Source organism: Pipistrellus kuhlii, unplaced genomic scaffold (genome assembly GCF_014108245.1).
Source record: "Pipistrellus kuhlii isolate mPipKuh1 unplaced genomic scaffold, mPipKuh1.p scaffold_m20_p_2, whole genome shotgun sequence".
In the NCBI taxonomy this organism is placed as follows: Eukaryota; Metazoa; Chordata; class Mammalia; order Chiroptera; family Vespertilionidae; genus Pipistrellus; species Pipistrellus kuhlii.
The window spans coordinates 26220339-26244952 of record NW_023425515.1 but is presented as its reverse complement, the minus strand read 5'-3'; the positions used below and the strand labels follow the sequence as shown (position 1 = coordinate 26244952).

Sequence of the window (24614 nt, the reverse complement as noted above, 5' to 3'; positions counted from 1 at the left end):
TTCTATCATTGTAACACCATTATTAGAACCACCTTCCTTTAAATAGGAAAGCAATCTGGAGAACAAGCAAAGGGTAATATCATCCCTCAAAAGGGCAAGGGCTAATCTAACTCCAAACAGAAAGAACCTTCAACAGATCATCTCACCCACAACTCAGTACCAGAGGCTTCACAATTATGCCATTTTCACTAAAGGAACCCATTCCTTCATCTCATTATTTAAAAAAAAGAAAGGAAAAGAAACATACAAGGTAACATATCTGCCACATGTAACGAAGTTACAATCTTACATACACTATTTCATTTAGCCAGTGTATGCTATTCTTCTGGAATGGTGGTAGGCAAAAAATTAACTTTCCTTTAATAGGTGAGTGAATTTGCTGAATGGGAGCCAAAAAAAAAAAAAAAAAAAAAAAAAAAAAAGCTATGGCCTCCACGCCTGGGAACCTCCATCCTTGAACAAGTCTACTTCCAGGACAAAAAGCGCCAAGGCAGAGACAGACCTCACAAAGAATGCAAATGGAGGAAAAGGGGGGAAAGAAAAAAAAAAAAAAAAAGATTCTTCTTCCACTTCTTTCCTGCGAGGAAGGAAAAAAAAAAAAAAAAAAAGCTATCCAATAGAATAGAAAAGTCTGTCTCCCAAACTCCCAGCGATATACCCTAAAAAAAAACGGAACCAAAGGGTTAAACCACCAAGGCCACCAGCCAACGCGCTGACTGGCGCCCCCCACAGGAGCACCTCCGCCAACGCAAACCGAGGAAGGAGGGCGGGGGCAGGAGGCAAGACCTCGGCTGGGGGAGTCCCCGACGCCCCGAAACCCTCCGCCCCCGCAGGGCCACCCACCCATCTCCAACCCGGGGCGGCGGCGGCGGCGGAGGACGAGGCCCCCAGCGCGCCTCGGAGAGGGAAGGGGGCGAGGGGAAGCGCAGGAACAGGGGCCCCTTTTCGAACCCCGACCCCGCGCTCCCGGGACAACCCCGAGTGCCCTTCCAGCCCGGCCCCGCTGCGGAGGCCGCGCGGAGGCCGGCGGAAATCCCCCGCGCACCCCCCCCCCCCGCTCGGGAAGTTCTCGAGTGTCACCCCGGCACCCCGAAGGCTGCACCCACGCCCCCGCCCCGGGCCGGAGGGAGAGGGGTGGGCGAGCGGGTGGGGCGCCGAGCCCGGAGCCTCCCGGGGAGCCTCCCGCCGCCGCCGGTGCCAGCCGGCCGGGTTGAGCCCGGGGCATCCCCACGGAGCGCAGACGGGCAGCGGGCGGCGGGCGGAGGGGTGGGGGGGCGGGGACCGGAGTCCGAGGCTCCGGGATTCCGACGGCGGCTCGAGTCAAGTGCAGCGCCCCGGCTCTGCCCACGCCCCCGCCCGGGCTCCGCGAGACGCGGTCCGCCGGAGGGCACCCGCCCCGCGCCCCCCGTCCCCGCCCCGCTTTGGCCCCGACCCCACCCGGCACCGCGCATCCGGACCCCCGACTCCGGCCTCCTCCATGCCCCGGGGAAGCTCGACGAGCTTCGTGAACTCCCCGCTCCCTCCACACCACCGTCCCCCGCCGTCGCCGTGGGCCCCCCGGGGGTCGCGTGCCCCTGCCTCCCGCCGCGTCCACCCCGGCCAGCCCGGCCGCACCTGTGCCCGCCGCCGCCACAGCCGCCGCCGCCGCCGCTCGTCTGCTCCCTTCAGCTGTGCCGGCGCCGCCGCTCCGAACCCCACACACATCGCTACACACAGCCCTCTGACGTCACCGAGCCCTCGGCCCGCCCACGTCACTGCGGAGACACACGGCTTCCCGCAGACGCCGCCGCCGCCGCCGTCTCCGGCCGCCCGGGGGAGAGCGAGGGCGGCGCGGGGGGAGGGGAGGCTGGGGCCCCAGCCAGCGGCGGCGCCGCACGCGCACGCGCACGCGCACGCGCACGCGCGAGCCCGCCGCGCGGCTCCCAGGCCCTCGGGGACGCGCGCGCCGTCCGGCCTACGGGGGCTCCTCAGGGCTTCCCGCCCCGTCCTGCGCGCACGCGCACGCGCACCCCCTCCGCTCCCCTCACCCCCCCCCCCACGCCCCGGCGCGCCCCCGCGCTCCTGGCCCCGCGCGCCGTCTGGGCGGCTGGCGCGCGACGCCGTCTGCGGTGCACCCGGCGCAGACAGGATGTTCCCTCCCCGCCCCACCCCCGCCGCCGCCGCCGCCCGCCCTCCTTCCTTCCTCGAGTCGCCCAGCCGACTGTCTGGGGCCGCCAGCGCCCCGCCCCCGCGCCCTCCCCCCCCCCCCCGCTGCGCTCTGGTGACAGGCCAGACCCGGGGGCGCCGGGGCCGCTCGGCCGCCGCCGCGCGCAGGGGGCGGGGGAGGGGGCAGGGCGGCCCGCGGTGCACTGTGCGCGACCCCAGCAGCCGGCGGGGCGGAGGCCGGCCTCTGGGGGCTGAGCGCCGCTGCCCGGGGTCAGGCGCGGGCGACTCTCCCTCCCCCACCCGCCCCCGCCCCCGCCCCCGCCCCCGCCGGCCGCAGCTGGGCCGCCCCGCCCCGGAGGCAGCGGGGTGGCGGCGGCCCCCTGTGTGGGCCCGGCTCCCCGGGGCGCGCCGGGCTGCTCCCCCGCCCCCGCGGGGCCTCCCGCCTCCCGCCGCCCCGCCAGCTGCCGGCGCTGCGCCCCTCCCCGCGGCCCCCGCCTGGCCCGGCGGCCTCCGCCCAGACGCCTTCCCGGGGCTGACCTCCCTGCGCCTCGGGGCGGGCCTGGCCCGGGTGCTGGCTCCGGCGAAACCCGGGGAGGGAGCGGGGGGACGGGGGGGGGGGGGGGCTGGGGGGAGAGCAAGGAACAGTTTTGCCCCTACTTTTCAGCCTCCCTCCCCACCCACCCGCCTGTGCTCTCGGTTGCAGAACGGAGGTAGAAATTACATGTTTCCATCGTGTGTCCCGAAGGGGTTTTGTGTGTTGTTTTGGAGGGAAACTCGAGAGGAGACGTGGAGAGAGAGGACAGAGAGAGAGACGCGACCCAAGAGCTGGCTGCTGTGACCCTCAGGGCGGCCTGGCCCCGGCTCCAGGGTCAGCGACGGGCACACAGAACTCTACCGCCGAGCCGGGGCCCCGCCAGGTTTCGAAACCCCGACAAGAAATCCCCTTCCCTGCACCCCACCGCAAGATCAGGAACAGAAACAGGCCACCGAGGCGCGGTGCACAACTCCGAGGGCTCGAGCTCTAACCCTTGTTTCTTTTTTAACAATTTTCCCCGTTTTTGAACAGTTTTCTCCTGGTGTTCCTGCTTCTCTGTGGCTCGTGTGGGGTCCGCCTTTGGAGCCAGCCGCAGATGCCACCTGCCCCCCTCTTCTTCCCAAAGGCTCACGAGCCTCTCGTTCTCCCCCTTCCCCTCCACTCCCACTCCTACGCCCAAGTTCCTGTCCTTAACGCCCCCGTCCATCGCGGTGCTCTCAGGTCGCGCCCCCTCTCCCACCCGCCACCTCCCCCTCCTCCTCGACTGCCTCCTTTCCTGAGCATGAATAATTCCGCAGCACTTCCCATCTGTTATTGCCATAGAGACAGAAGCTCGGCAAAGATAATGATGTTCTGTGCCGAGCCGGTGGGGAGGGGTGGCAGAGCAGCATCTGTGAGTCTGGGGGATAAGGGTTTTCTAACCTCGAGAATATTCAGAAGGCTCCTCTGAAAATCTGATAGGGGAGACTGGACAGTCCTGAGACTTGGCATCCGGTCAGCTCCCGGCATCTGGCTTGTGTCTAGCAAGAAGAAGCAATTTTTAGAAACCAGGATGACATTTGGAGGGAAAAAAAAAAAAAGCCTGTTTCATACTCTTATCAGCCATAAAAAAATAATTACTTGCTAACATGTCCAAAGGCCTAAGGACCAAAATAAATTGGACATAAATAGACTTTAAAGAATTCAAACGCATTATCTCCTCCCTGCTCTTTTTCTTTGCTTTCCCCAGGAGGAATCTGTTTTTTGAGGGAAGGATCCTTTGTGCCGGTGGTTTAAGAAATAATGGCAGGCAAATATGGCAAGAACTAATCAAGCATTGAGGGCTTTTTTTTTTTTATTATTCATCAATGTTCATGATGTAATAAGTTAAAATTTCATTTTGCCCTTGAATTCCCAAAGTGTCCTCAAAGGTACAAGTTTGAACTCAAGTAAAGCATGCTTCATTTGATATAGATCTGATGCAAATAGGGACTCTCACACTAACCCACATTTGCAGGTCTACTTAAGCATTTTCAGAAGATATCAGTAAAATTGATTGTATAGTATTGACTTTTAAAAACACCGAAACAAATGATAATGGTTCTTTATCTCAGAAACAGAACTGAACCGATACAGAGAATATAGGCCTTAGGAAAGAAATAAGCACTATGATGTAATGAATACTGTGATTTCTACACACCGATGATCTTCATTGGTGGTTGAAAAGTCAACCTGAGGATTGGTTAGTAAGCTCAGATGGGTTTCCCATGGACTCTTACCTTCGTGACTGCCTGAAGATACTGAGCAAGGCCACGGGAGGTGGGGGGGGGGGGGGGGGGGGGCGGTGTGCATGTAGGAATCCAAATGCGTGAGGGAGTGAGGAGATCCTACCCATTGTCTCATCTTCCATCAAGCATCAGAGTAGAAAGATCCAAATTAACCAGTACTAAAGTGTCTTCTTCGATAGTTATGGCCTTCTGGTAACAACAGAAGCCAAGAATTTGGAGGTTATAAATTCCAAGACCAATTCTGCCCTGTAACCTGAAAATGGTTTGGGGCAAGTGCTTTCCTCTTGTCCCTATTCACTGATTTATTGAAAATGACCTATTTTTTTTTAAATTTATTGGGATATCATTGGTTAATAAAAAACCATATAGATTTCAGATGTACAATTCTATAACACATCATCTGTATTTTGTATTATGTGTTCACCACCCCAAGTCTCCTTACATCACCATTTATCCTGCCCGCCCCCCATATTCATTCCTCTTCCCCCAACCTCCTTTCCAAACCCTGGTAATCACCATATTGTCCTCTGTGTCTATGAGGTTTTGTGTGTGTGTGTGTGTGTGTGTGTGTGTGTGTGTGTGTGGTATTTAGGGTTGTTTTGTTTAATCCCTTTACCTTTTTTATCCAGTCCCACAACACCCCTCTCCTTTGATAGTTATCAGTCTGTTTTCTATCTCTGACTATGTTTCTATATTGTTTGTTAGTTTATTGTGTTCATTAGATTCCACATATGAGTGAAATCATACGGTATTTGTCTTTCTCTGACTGGCTTATTTCACTTATAACCTACTAATATTAAATTATGAAGACTATGCCATGGCTGGTTTGGCTCAGTGGATAGAGCGTTGGCCTGTGGACTGAAAGGTCCAGGGTTCCATTCCGGTCGGGGGCATGTACCTTGGTTTTGGGCACTTCCCCAGTGGGGGGCGTGCAGGAGGCAGCTGATCAATGTTCCTCTCTCATGATGTTTCTAACTATCCCTCTTCCTTCCTCTCTGTAAAAAAAAAAACAAAAAAAAACAATAAATACATATTTTTTAAAAATATGAAGACTCTGATAACAAAAAGGATAGGATAAAGTGCAAACATTCAATGTAAAGCATTTTTATGTTTGTGAAGGAAGGGGAAGAAAAGTCAAATGTTAATGGAGCGTACAAACACTGGCTTGTGTTTTGTTTACACCTTCTGCTTTTTTCCAAGGAAGAGAAATCATTGTAGCTTGATGTACTTCCTTTCTCCCCTTCCTTGATTCTGAACAAAAAAAAAAAAAAAAAAATTTTTTTTTTTTACTTTTTTTAGCAGCGAGTCAGAAACAAAGTCCTTCAATTTCACAGAAGAATCTCAACTATTCCCCTTTTCATCTCATGTTTTTCTGTTTTCATTTATTTCTACTTATCAGAATGATGATGATGCTCCTTAACTTTCTCACCACACTTGAGTCTTTTTCCAACCTGTCCTCCTCTCTGTGCACTTTACTCCCTATGCTGGCTTAATACTATGATTCTTGCCAGTGCCAAGTTCCTCCCCCTCATTGGCCAGGCTTTCTCCTCAGAGCTACTTTCTCCTCTGCCAAGTCAATACTGGGTTCACAAGATCCCAATTCCATTTTCATGCTTTCAATAAAATGAGAATGAGATGCTTAAAAACTATTAACTTCCTCTTCCTGAATAGTGTCACACAAATTTTTTTCAGGTTTTAATTTGGGCTCTGTGAAATTGAAAAGTAAGTAAGAGGAAGAAACCAAAATGGAATAGCCAGTTAAGGGTAAAATAGAGAAAGCCCATGTCAGAAATCTTTGAATTTTCAATGTTTAAATTGCCATAAAGTGTAAAATCAATGAACCAACACATTAAGTATATTTAATTGTCAATTCTAGGAATTTCATTAGTGTTTAGAAAGTTTAGCAAAGTTTGACTTATTGCAAACCAAAGACCTTTCCTCTGTGGGTCCACCCCTCCCTACAAAATATGGGAGGAGTCATAATTAGCTCTGATGTTACCAAGTTATAATTCAAAGCCTGCAAGTTGAGAGGTGTTGCTTAATATGTAGTGCTAGACTATAAGTAGCTCAGAGTTGTTCACACTTTCCTGTGAGATATTAACAAGAAATTCCCTTTTAACAAAGAGAAGTCCAGGCAGAGTTTAGGTCATGTGCCAAACCACTTCTCTGTTCAGTGGCAGAACCAAATGCATTTGACCCACATCAGTGGAGTTTCTGTTCTTTATTTCCTCATTCCTCTTAGTGTTCATTCAAATAAGATATAAGGAATGATTCAGATTTGCCAAAACAGAGCAAATATTGAAATTTATAGGGTTGGTAGCACAATACTTAACATTCACTATGTGCAATGCTCTTTAATATTTTATTCTGCTGTATTCTGTCTCTTTGTATTTCAATTCACAAGTAGTGCAGTGCAACCTATACCTTGAGAAACAATGCATAAAAGAATAAGAATGTTAACATTTATGTAGTATTTACTATTGCTAGGCTCTATTCTGAGCACTCCACATATAATAACTCATTTAGTCTTCACAACAATCCTATGAGGTAGTGGGTATTATGACCCCATTTTAAAGAGGAAGGAACTAGCATGGAGTTGTGCTTAAGATCACATAGTTAGATAAAACCATCCACTTGGATTTTGAAAAAGGTTATACATGATTTTCAAATCTGAGTCTTATGTAGGTTCAATCTGGATGTAAAAAAAGTTCTTGTTTTAATAGACACCAATAGATTAAAAAAAAAAATTCTAAGAACAAAGCAGAAGGTATCACACTTCCTGGTTATAAGCTATATTATAAAACTATAGTAATCAGAACAGTATGGTACTGGCATAAAAACAGACACATAGTCTAATGGAACAGAATGGAGAACTCAGAAATAAATATATAAGCATAAGTCAACTAATATTTGACAAAGGAGCCAAGAATAATGAAGAAAAGACAGTCTCTTCAATAAATGATGTTGGAATAATTGTATATTCACATGTAAAAGAATGGAATTGGACCCATATTTTACACCATGCACACAAAAAAGCTCAAAAATGCATTAAATACTTAAATGTAAAATCTGACACCATGAAACTCCTAGAAGAAAACAGGAACAAAGCTCTTTGACATTAGTTTCGGTAATATTTTTTTTTTGGTATGATGCCTCAAGCATGACCCTCAAAATAAAAAATAAATACAAGTGGGCCTACATCAAAAGAAAGCACCAACAAAGTAAAATAACCTACAGAATCAATAAAATATTTGCAAGTCATATATTTAAAAGGGGTAATCTCCAAAACATATGAAGAACTTATACAATTCAATAACTATAAATAATCCAATTGAAAATGGGCAAAGGATCTGAATAGACATTTCTCCAAAGAAAATATACAAAAGGCCAACAGGCACATAAAAGAATGCTCAATATCACTATCATTAGGGAAATGCAAATTAAAATTACAATGAGTTATCATCTCATGCCTATTTAGAATTGATATCAATAAGATAAAAGATATATGAATGTAGAGAAAAGGGACCCCCTTATGCTACAATATGTTGGTAGGAAAGTAAATTGGTGCAGCTACTATGAAAAACAGCATGGAGGCTCCTTTATAAAAAAAATCCATTAATATCCAAATTAAACCAATAATTTATTACTTAGAAGGGAATAAGCATTTTTTATTATTATTATTATTATTATTATTATTATTATTATTATATAAACCTTACAATATTGTTTCAAGTTAGCCAATATTATCTCCAAGTATTAAATGAGAAAACTGATATTCTGATTTAATTTGAAATCTTTGCTATACTTTGCTGTCTATACCAGATTAATTGGTCATCTAGTAGAACCCCATTGTAAACATTTACAAGCTAAGAAACTGATTAGAAATAGAGAATGTAGAAATAGAATACATTCATTTATGACTCAGGGAAAGCTCAGGGAAAGGACCAAAGTGGGGTAAAATGGGGATTGTAGTGGCCTCCCATGGGGTTGATTAGCTGCCCAGCTCTGCGTCTTTTTCTGGCTCTGGTTCCACCGTCTACACTGGAATGGCCATCGCAGCAGGGCTTCATGGAGCTATGGTTAGCCTCGTCCCCAGTCACAGCTCAGTGGACCAGGAATGGACACCTGAGCCAAGCAGGCCCATGAGCACCTCCCTAAAGATGTTTGCAATGATCACTGAAAGAGTCTAGCTTCAGCCTGGCTAGTGTATTGAATGGAAGAAATATAGTCTCAGGAGCTATTCATGACTATATTTGCTGTTTCTTGGGGTGAAAAAGCATTGTAAGTCACTGCAGAGAGAAACCAAAATAAGGCAGATGCAAAGAGAGGAGCAGATAGAGTGCTGATAAGAATTAAATTCCTGTTTGTTCCCAGGCTGAGCTGTATTCCTATGCTTGGATGCTCCTAAAATCTTGAAAACTCTTTTTTTTTATTTATTTATTTATTTATTTATTTATTTATTTATTTATTTATTTTAGCTAGTCAGAGTGAGATTCTGTTACTTGCAACCAAAAGAGTCAGGAAGAAATGGAAGGATGGGGTAGAAAGACTTACCCACTTTAGTTATATGTATCGTTGGACTTAGTTATAACTGACGAATGTCACTAGTATTAGACATCTCAACAACAGCAAAATCAAACAAATACTCCCAAATTTTGCCTGTGGCATACAAACTATATAAGGATCCCCTCACTTCTTTTAGATGTAGGTGTCTCTAGGCCAGTGCTGTCCAATAGAACTTTCTGCAATGATAGATATGTTCTATGTCTATGTTATCCAATAGGGAGCCTCTAGCTATATGTGGCTGTCAAGCATTTGAAATGTAGTTAGTGCAACTAAGAAACTGATTTTTTTAATTTAATTTAATTTTAATAGATTTAAATTTAAATAGCCACCATATGTGGCTAGTGGTATCATATTGGACAGTGCAGCTCTCTCACTCTTGAAAATAGATTTTCTTCTGTAACAAGATCCAAATAGTAAATTTGGTTTTAAGTGTAAAGACAAAAATCACAAGAAAACTGGGAGTAGTGTGGAAACACTAGAACAACCATGAAGTGCTGACCCAATAATAGTAAACTACATCCCTACCTCCCATTCCACATAATAATTTGGGGAAAGGATATAAAGATGGATAAAAGATAATAAGAATTACCTGTAAAACAAACAAAAAGAGCTAGGCTGGTGTTTTTCAGTGGTTGAGTGTCAACCATGAACCAGGAGATCATGGTTCAATTCTGGTTAGTGTGGGGCATGCAGAAGACAGCTGATCAATGATGTTTTTCTCTCATTGATGTTTCTATCTCTCTATTCTTCTCCCTGCCTCTCTCTCTAAAAATCAATAAAAAACGTTTTTTGTGTTTTTTGTTTTGTTTTTTTTAAAGGGTCAAAGAAGGGAAGGAAGAAAAGAAGGAAGCAGACAGAGGCAAAGTCACATTAAAGAGATTAAATCGTTCTCTGGTCAGAGTAAAATTTAACTGGTTGCATTAACAAACCCACAAAATACATGTATCTCTCAGAAGGCATAACTGGTCAGCTAGATTAGTGAGGCCCTCTCCATTATGAAGGTTGGAATGTAGCAGCCTCCAGGTATCCAAAAATCAAATTACATATATAAACTCCCTTATTCTGAATTTTTACCCAAGGAGCAAATTTCTGATTAAAATTGGGCTACCAAAACCACTCACATGTGGGGAGGTCTATGCCAGTGCAAATGTTCCAGTTCATTTCTGGCTGAAAATAGATGCCTGGCATGCTAGTAGCATGCACCAGGCTCTTTGAGTTTGATTAGAGTGAGCCTGCTCATAGATCAGATCTGGTCTTGTTTATTGACAAAAATCAAGTATCAGGCCCTTCAAGGCTAAGAGCCAGGTTCTATTGAATAACTAACTCAGATAAAGTCAGTTAGTCAAAACTGGCAGACAGACAAATAACTTCCTTACACACTCCCTAACCTGTCCCAGGAATTTTTCTTCAAAATACTAATTCCTAAAGTAGGATCAGGAGAAACTCTACGCTCCTCAATGGATTCTGGCCTGGCCCAATAGGAACAGGAGAACCTGGGGGATTAGGATTGGAAGACTCTCAGGCAGATGGAGTTAATTAAAAAGGATGGAACAGTAGGAAAAAGTTAGGAAACAAGGCATTCTTGTTGGCAAGTATTAGAGAGAGTTCAATATCCTCTTTAAGAAAGTTGCTTGATGATACCCAGAACTGACTTCCTGAAACAAAGAGTAGCATACACAAGTTTGTTGGGTTTTTGTTTTTGTTTTTATCTTAAAAGGTTGTTGTTGTGTTTTTAATAGAACACTTGTACTTTTTATTTCCTCCTATCCAAAAAGTACTCATGAAGTCCCCAAAGCAATTTTTCTCAAAGTGGGATTTACCAAATACCTACACCAGAGTTATCTGAAGATGTTGGTAAAAATATAGATTCTTGGGCCCCAGAACTACCAAATTAGAATCCCAAGAGTTGGAGCGCAGGAATCTGAACATTGAATAAACTCCAGAAGCTTCTTTGCCTTCATGCTGAAGCTCTACAGCAAGGAAAGTATAAAGAAAAAAAGAACTCTGCCTGAGTGAAGCTAGGGACAACTATTGCATCAGGATCATTTAGACCAGCTTGTAGGGCAGGCCAGATGGAGTACAAAGCAGGCTTTCCTGAGGGAACAGCCAGGCCCGACTTTCCAAACTTTGCCAGCTGTTTCACCACCCTGAGGGCAGTTTGTTTTTTAATGTCTTTATAAAATTAAGGGGAAAACAGCACCTGGAATTTTCTCTCTCTCTCTCCTGGATTCTAGCCTCCCTAACAGCAGTCAAACCCTAACCTTTGCTTGAAGTAGAAAAACATTCTAGAGATATGAATATTTCCCAAAACGATATTTCCATTATTTCACTAAAAGTTTCACAGACAAACAAGGAAAACAAGAGGTTGTAAGGCACAACTACTTTTGTGAGCTAATTACAGAAATGAAACTTTTTATTACTAGAGGCCTGGTGCAAGGATCCATGCACATTGAAAGGAAATTAATTAGAAGAAATATTTTAATATCACTATTCACCCTTTCTCTATAATAGAAGTGTCAACCAAATTCATGATCGATAATGACAGATCGAAACACAGGCATGTGATTGGCACCAGCAAGAGCTTTATATGTATTGTGCATGCACAACTCAACTTAGCCTTTTATATACTAATAAATAAAACAAACTTGCTTAATTAGACCTGCTCTCTGATTTAGCTAAACTTTTTTTCAGTCCAGTGAAGCATCTCAACTTCTCTTTCAGCTAATTGTCAGCAACACAGCAGTAAATATCAACGAAGCAGATTATTATTTTAGATCACACAGGGAGAACAAAGGATAAAATATTTCACTGTAGCAGTGTATGACCACATTCTCTGCACTGAGAAAACCTGAAGTCTTTTTCAAGGTCTACCATTTCTTACTTCTTTTCAGTAGGGTCAATTCTAAATCTGTTTTCTGGCTAATGAAAAGAAAATAGGATTCTACCAAGTATCCTATCTACATACTTCAGGAGTTCAGTGAGGATCAAATGAGATGAGGCATGTGAAAACGCTTCACAAGTATTTGGTTAAAGTGTAAAATGTTTGCACCTGGCTATAAAGCATGCCATTTTCCTGGGCTGAAGAAACTCCAAGGAGGCTAGTCATCACTTTGGAGAGGAAGCTGGGTGATGCTACGTGACGTCATTATCTAGAACCCACAGTGACCATTTCCAGGCTGGGCTGGACTATGGGCCACATTTTGTGTTATGGAGTCTTGGCAGTTTTGGCTGCAATTTAGTGGGCTGTCACTCTGAGGTGGTGGCGGGGCCTGTGTCCCACTTAGGAGAAGCTGAGTGTTGGTTTGTTGGCACCAAGTGCGCAGTGCCATTTCTTTTTAAATGGCCAGTGCACACTATGGCAGCTCCTGTGTTGGGCATCTGCCCCCTAGTGGTCATTGAGCATCATAGCTACCAGTCAGATGGTCAGATGGACACTTAGGCTTTTATATATACTAAAGAGATGCTTATACATATGAAGAGTGAGTAATATATTCTTGGTGTTTAGTAAGTGAAATATTACAGAGATTCTACAGCAGAGGATCCTGAAAACCAAATAAATGATTTGGAATACGAGAGGCAAAAAGGACCCAAATAGAAGAGCAAAAAGAAAAAATAATCCAAAAATATGAAGATAGTATAAGAAGCCTCTGGGACAATTTCAAGTGTACCAACATTTGCATTATGGAAGTAGCAGAAGGAGAAGAAGAGAACAAGATATTGAAAACCTATTTGAAGAAATAATGACAAAAATCTTCCCTTATCTGATGAAAGAAATAGACTTACAAGTCCAGGAATCACAGAGAGTCCAAAACAAGAGGAACACAAAGAGGACTACACCAAGACACATCATAATTAAAATGCCAAGAGCAAAAGACAAAGAGAGAATATTAAAAGCAGCAAGAAAAAAAGCAGTTAGTTACCTACAAGGGAGCACCCATACAGCTGTCAGCTGATTTCTCAACAGAAACTTTTCAGGTCAGAAAGTAGTGGCAAGAAATATTCAAAGTAATAAATAGCAAGAACCTACAACCAATATTACTGTACCCAGCAAAGCTATTATTTAGAAGTGAAGGTCAGATAAAGAGCTTCGCAGACAAAAAAAGGCTAAAGTAGTTCATCACCACCAAACCAGTATATATGAAGTATTGAAGGATATTCTATAAGAAGAGGAAGAATAAGGAGGAGGTGGAGGAGGAGGAGGCAAAGAAGAAGAGATCAAATATATGAACAATAAAATGACAATAAACACATATCTATCAACTATTGAATCTAAAAATCAAAATAAACGAACAAGGAATCAGGATAACAGAATCCACCCTGCTCACCATCCCTTGCTGTGGCCTTAGACTATTCTTTGAGCAAAGGGTAGTCACAGAATGGATTGGGAATGGGGAACTGAACCATATGCTAGGCAACAACCCACACTGAGCCTGACCCAAAAAGCCTGGTCTAGGGGGATTGATACTAATTAATTAGATGAAAGAGATTGTTCTTGTTTTGCAATTTAACAGAAAAATACAGAATTAGCCAGTTGGAATTGACATAAACATTTTTAAATAAATAAATTATAAAGTTATATTAAAACCTCAGGGAGTAAAAATGATTATTTGCAAATATGCCCAATATATGTATAAAAGTTATTTTCCTAAGAAAGATATTAACTACACTGTTGTTTTATCCATTACTGTCTCAACTATTTACCAGTTAAATTAGTTACAGTAGGTGGTCAACATAGTCTTTCAATGGATAGCATGGGAAATAAGTGTTGATAATAAAGCCTTATATTCACAAAGCTAAATATCTTGCCATTCAAAGCTCACTAGAATTGCCTTGTGTGGGATATGAATATTGGCTCTGTTACCAAAATCAGAGACTGCATTTCTAATGAATGGATTTTCTTGACACAGGTAATACAGATCTTAAAGAAACCACATGGGCTCATTAAAGGTTCATATAAATGTGAAATTACTGCCCTGAGGTCCCATTAGCCACTTTTTGTTGATTTTAAATAAATCAGCTTGTCAAATAAAGCTCTATTTAATACTTTCCTCATGTAAATGCTTTAGTCATTTACTCCAGGATGGACAAGTGCCAAGCATTCAGTATTTTTTACACATTTAAAAATAAACAAAATAAGCACTGCATCACCATAATTTTGGGGAAATGGAGAACAACTAGCCAATAAATGTTACAAAAATTACTGAATTGTTAACCATCACCCATGTTGAAGTAGAAGGCCTTCCATGAAACATGTATTGCAAAGATGATCAAAATAAATAGGATATAGAAGTCCAGTCTCCTACAGCCTCTATAACTCCACCAGTAGCCCCACACCTGCTTGGAGGTTCAGTTGAGATCTCTACCTAAACTGGAAGATTTGGTGACACCTCTTCTGGTTTGGCTCTTTGTTTCTAAAAAATTATATGCATCATTAACACCATTAACATTTGCTCCATTGATTATCCACATATCAAAGTGTCAGAAATACGCACTTGCTGTTAATCAGCTGTATCCAATTTATGCCCTGCAGAATATAACCTCTTGGCTCTTTAATTGTTATCAAAGCAGTTATGAGGAATGCTATTCATCAAAGGTTGCCAAGAGGGCTGGAAGGCAATTATTCTTCCCCCCTTTTTCTTTAGATCAAATCAAATTGTTATCAGTGGTGTGCCCTCTGCATCTTCACCTGTTACTGGTGGAAATGGAATTTTTGGGGTGCCTGTGGAAAATAATTTACTGAGGCCCCGACAGGAAGATGTGGGAAGATGAGGCATTGTGGAAAGATTTATTGATGATGTAAAATTAAGGGGATTCCCTTCCAAGTTTCTATCTCTCTCCATCTCACCTCAGAAAAGTCCAATGTTGTCTTCAGCAGGTCAAGCCACTGCCCAGAATCTCTGCTCCATATCAAAACACAGTCCAGTCCTGCACCTGGCTAGCATAGCGTAGTTTGTGTTCCCAGTTGCAGTCCATTGTGTGTGGAGTCTTCATGGTCATAGGCCATGCAGCTGCTTAAAGCCACAGGGTGGGCGAATGTGAGTCATGAAGCAAGAGAGTGCAAGAGAGCAGGAGCAAAGCAAGAGAGAGAGAATTCCTTGTCTGGGGATTATAACCAGGAGCTTAACCAAGTAACCCTTCTGGATTTCATGTACTTGCAGTGGCTCCACCCCCCTTAGCCAATGATCTTTTTCCCAAGGTAGATTGACAGAGAAGTACCTTCCCTGTGTCACCCTGACTTCACTTCCCCCTTTGTTTGATTCCTTCTCCCAGTGCACAGGGTGAAAGGGTGGTTCCTTAGGGAGCGTGAAGTGTAGCTTCCTGGTGGAGCTGCCAGATGGCGATGCTTATAAACGTCTGGCCTCCCCTTTGCTTCCTTCCTGTATTGATATTAGTTAGTTAATTACGATGATAGCAAAACCATCAGAAATTTTTATGCTTCAAGCACGGAGAGTTCCCTTCCTTACAAGGATTATAGCATTAGGCAGAATCCATGTAAGAGATTTTCTAAGGAAGGGCCACCTGTCATTTGCTGGTTAAGGATGACATGGTGTTCACTTTCTGAGAACCCACGTGAGAAATTTCTGTTGGGCCACAACTGCATCATTTCTGCCTTCCAAATACTAAAAATGTTGTCATTAATTATGTTTTCCACCAGGTTCCTAGGAGCTCAGAATCTAATTTGTGGACTACCTCTAGCTACAGTTTTGTGTTGACTCTACACCTAGTTTGATTTTATTGCCCACCTTTATCACTCATTGCTCTCATTACATCCGTAACACAAGGAAGGAGGGAGGGAGGGAGAGAGAGAAGTTGGAGGTAAGAAAAAGAAACCAAAAGTTCTGGTTAACTTATGGTATTTGTTGATTACTCTCGCATATTAACATAAGGGCAATGACCACCTTATAAACACTAGGATGACTTTCAAGGTATTTGTACAAAGAGAGTCTCAGAACTAAGAGAGAGAGAAAAATGGAAAAAACAACAACAACAACAACAACAATCTGTTAACTATTCCCATTCATTGTGTTCATATAATTTAAGCAACTCATTTGGTTAAGAAACAGATATCCACTTAGTTTACTTCCAGTCACTTAAAGGCGGAGGATTACAGAGACCTGTTAATGAAATCAGGAAGTCCTCAAGCTCCTGGGTAGCCTGGTACCACCTTCTTTTCCTCTTGCTTTGACTTGCACATGGCATCCTTTCCTATGAGCTCTTTCCATGCCTCTGCATTTAAATTGTCAAGAAGTATACTCTTGCCGAAACCGGTTTGGCTCAGTGGATAGAGCATCGGTCTGCGGACTTAAAGGTCCCAGGTTCCATTCCGGTCAGGGGCATGTGTATTTGGTTGTGGGCACTTCCCCAGTGCGGGGAGGTAGGGGGGAGTGGAAAGGGGGTGCAAGAGGTGGCTGATCGATGTTTCTAGCTCTCTATCCCTCTCCTTTCCTCTCTGTAAAAAATCAATAAAATCTTTTTTTTAAAAAAAAGAAGTATACTCTCATAATCTCAGAATATTTTTCTAAGCCTGGCTGTGCTGGTCAAGCCACACCTGGGAGTGCCAGTCCTGACTCAGGTAATCACCTCTTGCCCAACCTGCTGGAACAGAGGGTCATAGATGTTAAAACATGACTCCCTAAAAGAGCCTTTGGGCAAGGCAGCTTTTTTGGAAGGAATAAAGACAAGAAGACACTTAAATATCTAGTACACCATAAAGGATTAGATAGGAAGCAGGCTCTCTCTCCCCTCAACACCTATTGAAATTCGGGCCACCCTTCAAAGCTGGTCGGTTCCCAGATCTTCTGTGAAGCTGTGTCTGTCCATCTCAGCCTTTCCTAATCTCACAATCATTTCAATTTATCACAGTATGTCTTAAAATATACTCTTAGGGTCTTACGATCTTCTTCTACATTGTAAGATCTGGTAGGTCAAGATCTTATTTGTGTCAGTATCCCCCCACAGGGCTTGATATAGCTCCTAACAGGGTACTATCAGTAAGTATTTGTTCTTGACAATGTGGAAGTTGATACAGTCAGCCTTCCTGATAACCCACCAAATGATATAGTCAGCCTTCCTGATAACCCACCAAATAAATGAATTATCCTGTCTGGTGTGTGAGATACTGAAATATACCAAAAGTCCTGTTTGTGGGTGTTTTTTGAGTGTGTGTGTGTGTGTGTGTGTGTGTTGTGTGTGTGTGTGTGTTGTGTGTGTGTGTGTGTGTGTGTGTTTTAAATACACTTTATTGATTTTTTACAGAGGGAAAGAGAAAGGGATAGAGAGTTAGAAATATCGATGAGAGAGAAACATCGATCAGCCACCTCTTGCACACCCCCCACTGGGGATGTGCCTGCAACTAAGGCACATGCCCCTGACCGGAATCAAACCTGCGGCCTTTCAGTCTTCAGGCCGATGCTCTATCCACTGAGCCAAACCGGTTTCAGCCTGTTTCATTGTGTGTGTGTGTGTGTGTGTGTGTGTGTGTATGTTTGTTTTTATTTTATTTATTTATTTATTTTTTGCTGTTGTTTTGTAATAGTTTCCTAGCACATTCTGATATTTCCTCTAATATTTAGGAGTTCTTTTTAAACTGAATAAAAATCAACCAACCAAAAGGAGAACATGAGAAGTAGGTTTCTAGCCTCTTTCTTAGGTCCTAAATATCCTACACCCTTTTAGTGTCCAGGAAAGTCTCTGGTGACTGGCAAGTCTAGGTATGCCCTTTGCCTGAATGTATAAAGGATGCCCTTTGGAGCCAATTGATGTGGCCACAGTTCTGACTGGGGCACTTCAGAGTCTCAGCAGAATGGACTTCCTGTGCCGGCTGACACCCTGGGTGTACAGGTTCTTATCATTAAATCAACAGAGTCAGGCTCCCGAAGGGACTGCTTTTCTCCTGGTGGTGCGTTTCCTACACATTCTTGCTTTGTCGGTTTGATAAGCATAATATTTTTAAATCCACTCTGGCTAGATGATAAAGTTCCCTATTGACAAAGACATGGATATGGCCAAAAGTTGTACTACCAAGAAAGTTGAGATTCAGCTTAAGTATAGGTTTAAGTCTTCTGCAGAGATCATGGATTTGGCTAAAGGACATGGCCTGAGCTCTTTGTGTTCTCCACCACAGACATGAAATGTGAATGCTTTCCAATAGAGCAAGTGTGCTTCGATTTACCCTGGCCCCACCTCTCCCTGTAGCTGGCCCTGGCACACATTTTCACACTCAGTGATTAAAAGCCTTCATAGTGGCCAGCTACCCTGAATCTTCTTTGGCTTTGAAGACCTCGACTGACTCTAAGGTCCCACCTAGAGGGGGCTCTGTGATAAGCCAGAGGGCTCCTGGGCACCTACACTAGCTTTCCACCTGTTGTAAAGAGAGCCAACCCTGTAGCATAACAGTTTGTGGGACAGAGAAGGCAGGTGAACTGAGCCTCTCTATCTCTAAAACAACAAGAAGTCCTTTTAAAGCACAATCACAATACCAGTGTCAGGCCTTAAACAACTAACAAATGTTTAGTCAATGTTCACATTTCCCTGGTTATCTCATAAAGCGTTGCTCATTTGTACAGTTAATGTGTTAGAATCAAGATCCACATTCTAGCCAAAACCGGTTTGGCTCAGTGGATAGAGCGTCGGTCTGTGGACTGAAAGGTCCTGGGTTCGATTCCAGTCAAGGGCATGTACCTTGGTTGCGGGCACATCCCCGGTAGGAGGTGTGCAGGAGGCAGCTGGTCAATGTTTCTCTTTCATCGATGTTTCTAGCTCTCTATCCCTCTCCCTTCCTCTCTATAAAAAAACAATAAAATATATTAAATATATATATATATATATATATATATATATATATATATATATATATCTCCACATTCTACACCTGAGTGAGGATTCTTGACTCTATGCATCTGTAGCTACTCTTTTTTTTTTCCTTACAATTTATTTGTGACAGAAACTGTAATTTTTCCTGTAGGGTTTCCTATATTCTGATATTGGATTATTTTATTTATTGCATCCCTATAATGTCAATGCACCATGTGCCTGCTCCCTCTATTTGTTTTGAGTAAAATCTAGAGACTTGAATGGATCACATTCAAGTGATTTATTGGGAAGAATATTTTATTGGCAATGTTGTATACTTCTTATTTATATCACATAATGTGTTTGTCTCTCCTTTTTGTAATATTAACATTGATCAGTGTTTTCAGCCTGATATATTTATTGATCTATATAAAAAGGCAGTGACCCTAACAACTGAAGGCTCCACCGAACACCGGAAGTCAGTACTTGCCGTGGCAACCCAGCACTGACTGCTGAGAGGGCTGCAGAACAGGCCCAGAGAGGGAGACCTGGAGAGAGAAGCAGGGTCTGATCCGTAGCCTCCATGGCAGTGGTTGATTAGCCCTTGCCTCTCTCCTTCTCTCTAGTCCTGGCCAGCAGTGTGCCTCTCTTTCTCTCTGGGCCTCGGCAGGGACTACTGATCAGGCCCGGAGATAGGCCCAGAGATGCTAACTGGCATAGAAGCCCACCAATCAGAACCTAATCTGGGTGAAATGCAAAGGCAGAGCCTAAGGTGGGGGCTGAGGAGGGGTTTTAAGGCCATTGGAGGTGATATCAGGCCATTAGGGGAGGGCAGTTGGGGCTGATCAGGCAGGCAGAGGCAGTTGGGGGTGAGATCAGGCCAGCAGGAGAGGGCAGGTAGGGGTGATTAGGCAGGCAGAAGCAGTTAGGGGCAACCATGCAGGCAGGCAGGTGAGCATGCGGTCAGATTGCAAGCCAGCGGTCCCAGATTTCGAGTTGGACATCCCCCACAGGGTCACTGATTGAAGAGGGTGCAGGCTGGACTGAATTTCATGCACCAGGCCACTAGTCTATTACAAAGTTCTCAGCAAATGATTTCAGTAGCCACTGATGATGATTCCCAAGAACCATTATTTCAGTAGGGGTTGTAATGTAATTTACTCCATCCTCTTTTGTTAGCTGAATTTTTTTTTTTTTAGAAGAACTTTCTCTCTCTTACCATCTATTGGTTACCTTTAGGGATAGCTTGTTTGTTTTTCAGAAAAGGCAAAATGTTGATTCCCACTGCCCCCCCCCTTTTTTTTTTTTTTTTTTTTTTTTTTTTTTTTACCAGTTTTCAGAATAATGAGTATCGTCCAAATATAACCAAGGAGTTTTTTGTTGTTTTTTTGTATGTCCCGATGAGCCCCTGTATTTAAGCATATTTTACATATCTCAATCCATTATAGTTTGGTTTTGCTCAAAATGTTCCACTTTGGGCCACAGGAGTTGCTTTTGGCCTTGGAATGAATGACCCACAATCGTATGTGTTTACTTTCTCATATGACCAAGAGCTACTTTCCAGAGCTTAAAAAAATAATTTGTTCCAAATTATTCCAATCCGGCGTTTATAGAACAAAATCAGTGCGTTACCAGCATTTCAGAGGACTGCATTCTACCATGAAGTCCAAGGGCCACGCAGGTGGTCGGAGTCAGCTCCAGTTGGTAGAGGCATTTCCCTTCCGTTGTCCCTGGGGTTGCACTGGTCATGGTTTTCCGATGCTGTGGTTTGTTTCTGTGAGGCTGCTATGACTTTTACTCCACAAGACTGAGGTTGGAAAATGTCCTGTTCCCACCACCCAATAAGCAGCCCTCCTGGGGGGGGGGGGAGAAAAAAAAGTCTGTACCTTCCTTAACCCTCATAAAAAAGGAAGTCAATAAATAAAGTAATCATGAAACCACGAGAGCAAAAAAAATTGCAAAAGATAAGGGAAATGTGAAGCTGCTGGTAAAGGGAAGCCCCAGGATGACGAGTTTATTCCAGCCCAGATTGGTGCAGGGCGAGAGACGCCAGAGAAGGGACTCATTTCCTATCGCGTGAGCATGTGAGGAAGCCCTACTGTGCAGTGAGGCAGTTTGAAGATGAATGAGTGATGATACATCAGTAACTTAGAAAACTAAGCAAAGGTTTTTAAGGCGCTTATTCATTCTAGAAAAAAACCAAACAGTAAGTCGTTCAAAAAAGGGAAACCATCATACACGATCTGGCTCTGCTGTGAATAACATTGGCGTGGTTGTAATAATTAACTCTGCTAATAACCAAAGTTATGAAACTGGGATATAACTAGAAGGGGGGTAAAGTGTGTGTGTGTAAGAGAGTCGCACTGTCATCTCCCATAGTAAGAAGTCCTTAGGTAATATATAAAACTAAAAATCCTCAGAAGCAGTAAGAATACCTTACTTAGAATTCTGGAGGTAAATGCAAGAAAAAGCAGCTTAAAAAGTTGCAGGTTCCTGAGAGGTGGGAATCTGGAGTGTGGAGGTGGGATAAGGGACTTTTATTTTCATTTCTATTTAATGTTTTAAAAGATATAATTATGTACATTTATTAATTAAGAAAATTTTTATAAAGCTTGTTACATTTCCATGATTCTCTCATTCAGATAATTCTCCTGCCAGAAAATTAATATCAGTCATGATATGCTCCCCCTCCCTAAGGTCATGCAAGAGATGGTCTCATGTATTTTAAAATATATGAGGCAGGGGGAAAAGGGGAGAGGGGGGCGTGGGAAGAGACTAAACATAAACTGTGCACCTATGGATGAGGACAATGGGGAGTGGGGAAAGGGCAGAGGGTGGGGTGGGAACCTGGTGGAGGAGAGCAATGGTGGGGGGGAAAAAAGGAACATTTGTAATAATAGGAACAATAAAAACTTATTTAAAAAAATATATATATGAGGCAGGTCCTCTGGTTTCCAATGTAAATCCCTATGCTCAAGCCTAATCTCTTAAATTCCTGGACCAAATGTGGGCAGAAGAATCTTTCACTGCTGCCCTCAAATCTTTTGTTTTTACAGAGAGGAAGAGAGAGGGATAGAAAGTTAGAAACATCGATGAGAGAGAAACATCAACCAGCCGCCTCCTGCACACCCCCTACTGGGGACGTGCCTGCAACCAAGGTACATGCCCTTGACTCCATGCCCCTGCTCACAGAATCTGAAAACGGCAAGGGCTCCTTCTCCACTTTCTTATTTCTTGGCACTTTCCTTTCCCTCTCCTCGTATAAACGTTTAGAAACCCAGCCCTCTTTACTGTCATGGGGGTTGGTGGTGAGTGAAGAAGGTACCAAAGAGCACCTAGGGCAGGGGTCGGCAAACTCACTAGTCATCAGAGCCAACGATCAACAGTACAACGATTGAAATTTCTTTTGAGAGCCACATTTTTTTAAACTTAAACTTCTAACACCACATCTTCAAAATAGGCTCGCCCAGGCTGTAGTATTTTGTGGAAGAGCCACATATGGCTTGCGAGCTGCAGTTTGCCGACCACGGAACTAGGGCATGCCTCAGTCCCACCCCTATAATCTTTGCTTCAAACAATTGCCATCTTCCTATCCTTCTGTGAAGTTCTATGAAGAGTTAGCTTCCGGACTAGATCTCATTGGCCCCTCCTCCACTTGCCCACCCTCCAGTTCTTCAGCTGAAACTCAGGGGAGCCTATTGTTGGCCTCTTATATATCTTTTAACTTGTGTTGTTATATTTGTAATATTTTACTTTGGTTGTACTTGTATAATCTGAACATTGTTACAATTTTTCTGGTAATTTTGTTTCTCTCAAATTATAATCATCCAGTTCCCTTACTCCTCAAAGGAGCGTAGGAGTGTGATAAGTGGGTCCTTTGCCTCAAGAGCAACTTTTTTATTATTATTATTGACTTCAGAGAGGAAAGGAGGGGGAGAGAGAGATAGAAACATCAATGTTGAGAGAGAATCATTGATCGGCTGCCTCCTACAAGCCCTCCACTGGGGATTGAGCCCGCATCCCATGCATATGACCTTGACCGGAATCAAACCTGGGACCTTCAGTCTGCAGGCCGATGCTTTATCCACTAAGCCAAACCGGCCAGGGCCAAGAGCCACTTCTAAGGTAGCAATTTCCAAAGGGGCATGTACACACCCTCAGGGTACATGTGGTGATCATTGGGTATGGGAAAAGGATGTTAGAACTTCTATTCATATGTTTGTTTTCTATTTTTGTATGTTTCCTAATGTACATAATGTGTACTTATAAATAAGAATATGTATTTTGAGGGTGTTTTCTTAAACTTTTTAAAAACTGACAGTGTGTGAACCAAGATATTTGAGAGTCGTGTTCTAGGGCAACAACATCCAACAGAAACATAAATGTGAACCACAAAAGTAAGCTCCGTACGTAACTTTAAGTCTCCCTTTATCACATTTTAGAAAAGTAAAAAGAGGTAGAATTAATTTGAATATATTTTATTTAACACAATATGTCTAAAAGTATCCTCATTGCAATATGTAATAAACATTAAAATTATTAATAAAATATTTTAGACTTTTTTAAAAATTGTTTTCAGAGAGGAAGGAGGAGGGAAAGAGATAGAAACATCAATGATGAGAGAGAATCATTGACTGGCTGCCCCCCACATGCCCCCCACGCCGGATCCAGCCCACAACCTGGGCATGTAGCCTGAACCGTGACCTCCTGGTTCATAGGTCAACATTCAATCACTGGCCACAAAGGCCAAACTAGAGACTCTTTTAAAAAACGAAATCTCACCGGAACCAGTTGAGACAGAAGGTTGGCCTGCAGACTGGAAGGTCCCAGGTTCAATTCCTGTCAAGGGCATGTACCTTGGTTGCGGACGCAAACTCAGTGAGGGCTGTGCAGGAGGCAGCAGGTCCATGTTTCTCTCTCATCGATGTTTCTGGCTCTCTATCCCTCTCCCTTCCGCTCTGTAAAAAAATCAATAAAATATATATATTTTTAAAAATGAAATCTTCAAAATTTGGTGAGCAGTTTACAGGGACAGCTCAGCTCAGATGAGCCATAGTGCCAGTGCTCAATAGCTCATGCGGCTCATGGACAGTGCCACCTGGGGCTAGTAGAGGGCATCTCACCCCAGAACTGCTTCTAATGGTGGCAGACCTTCAGGGGTTGAGACAGAACTGTCCCTGCCCCATATCGGTTGCATGCCTGGGCGGTCAGGAGAGAATGACAATCCACTGAGCATTTACTCTGCACTGAAGCACTTCTGTGTCCATTTCATTTTCTAGCACCGGCTTTGAGAATCGCAGTCTCCTTCACCCAGAGCCCTACACCAGAGACTCTTTTGAATGGCACTCCATCCCTCCTCTCAAAGCTACCAGTCAGATCCCACTCGTGGCGGTGTAAGGCTGGTAGAGACCTCTATCCTAGAGCAGGTGAGCGAAGCCTGTGCAGTCGGATCACAGGCCAGTCACGATGCCCTCCCCCAGCCCTGAAAGGACAAAAAGTGGCCCGTTGTACCACTGGCCACTCCCTGCCTCCCTGCCTCTCCTGCTGTGCCCTGTCCGACTTCCCAGCGTGACCCTCTCCAGGTTGGGGCTCCTCCATGGGAAGTCCATCCGCAGTAGATTAATTAAACACTGCATTGATTTCCTATCCTCTGAGGTGCGGCTAAAAGGGTGAGAGCCTCGAAGCCTGTTCTCGGCGTTCGTAGAACATTGCCCCTTTGCAAATGTGATCCTGAGAACTTCATCTCCGTTCTCCCACCCAGACATGTCCCCACCACCACCACCACCACCATCACTCGGCATAAAGTCTAA

General features: G+C 44.1%; 2 protein-coding genes across 2 annotated transcripts in view; one reads left to right on the top strand and one right to left on the bottom strand.

Moving 5' to 3' along the window:
• Positions 1-1813, bottom strand: part of SKIL (SKI like proto-oncogene) — a 27968-nt gene extending 26155 nt beyond the window's left edge. The window contains exon 1 of the mRNA XM_036447793.2: positions 1615-1813. The gene's annotated coding sequence lies outside the window, so the exon portion shown is untranslated. The remainder of the gene's footprint in view (positions 1-1614) is intronic.
• The window catches only part of LOC118722340 (translation initiation factor IF-2-like), a 24974-nt gene extending 360 nt beyond the window's left edge, over positions 1-24614 (top strand). The window contains exons 2-5 of the mRNA XM_036443723.1: positions 697-1876; positions 3212-3400; positions 24084-24230; positions 24460-24614. Coding sequence (XP_036299616.1) covers positions 697-1876; positions 3212-3400; positions 24084-24230; positions 24460-24614 — 1671 coding nt within the window. The remainder of the gene's footprint in view (positions 1-696; positions 1877-3211; positions 3401-24083; positions 24231-24459) is intronic.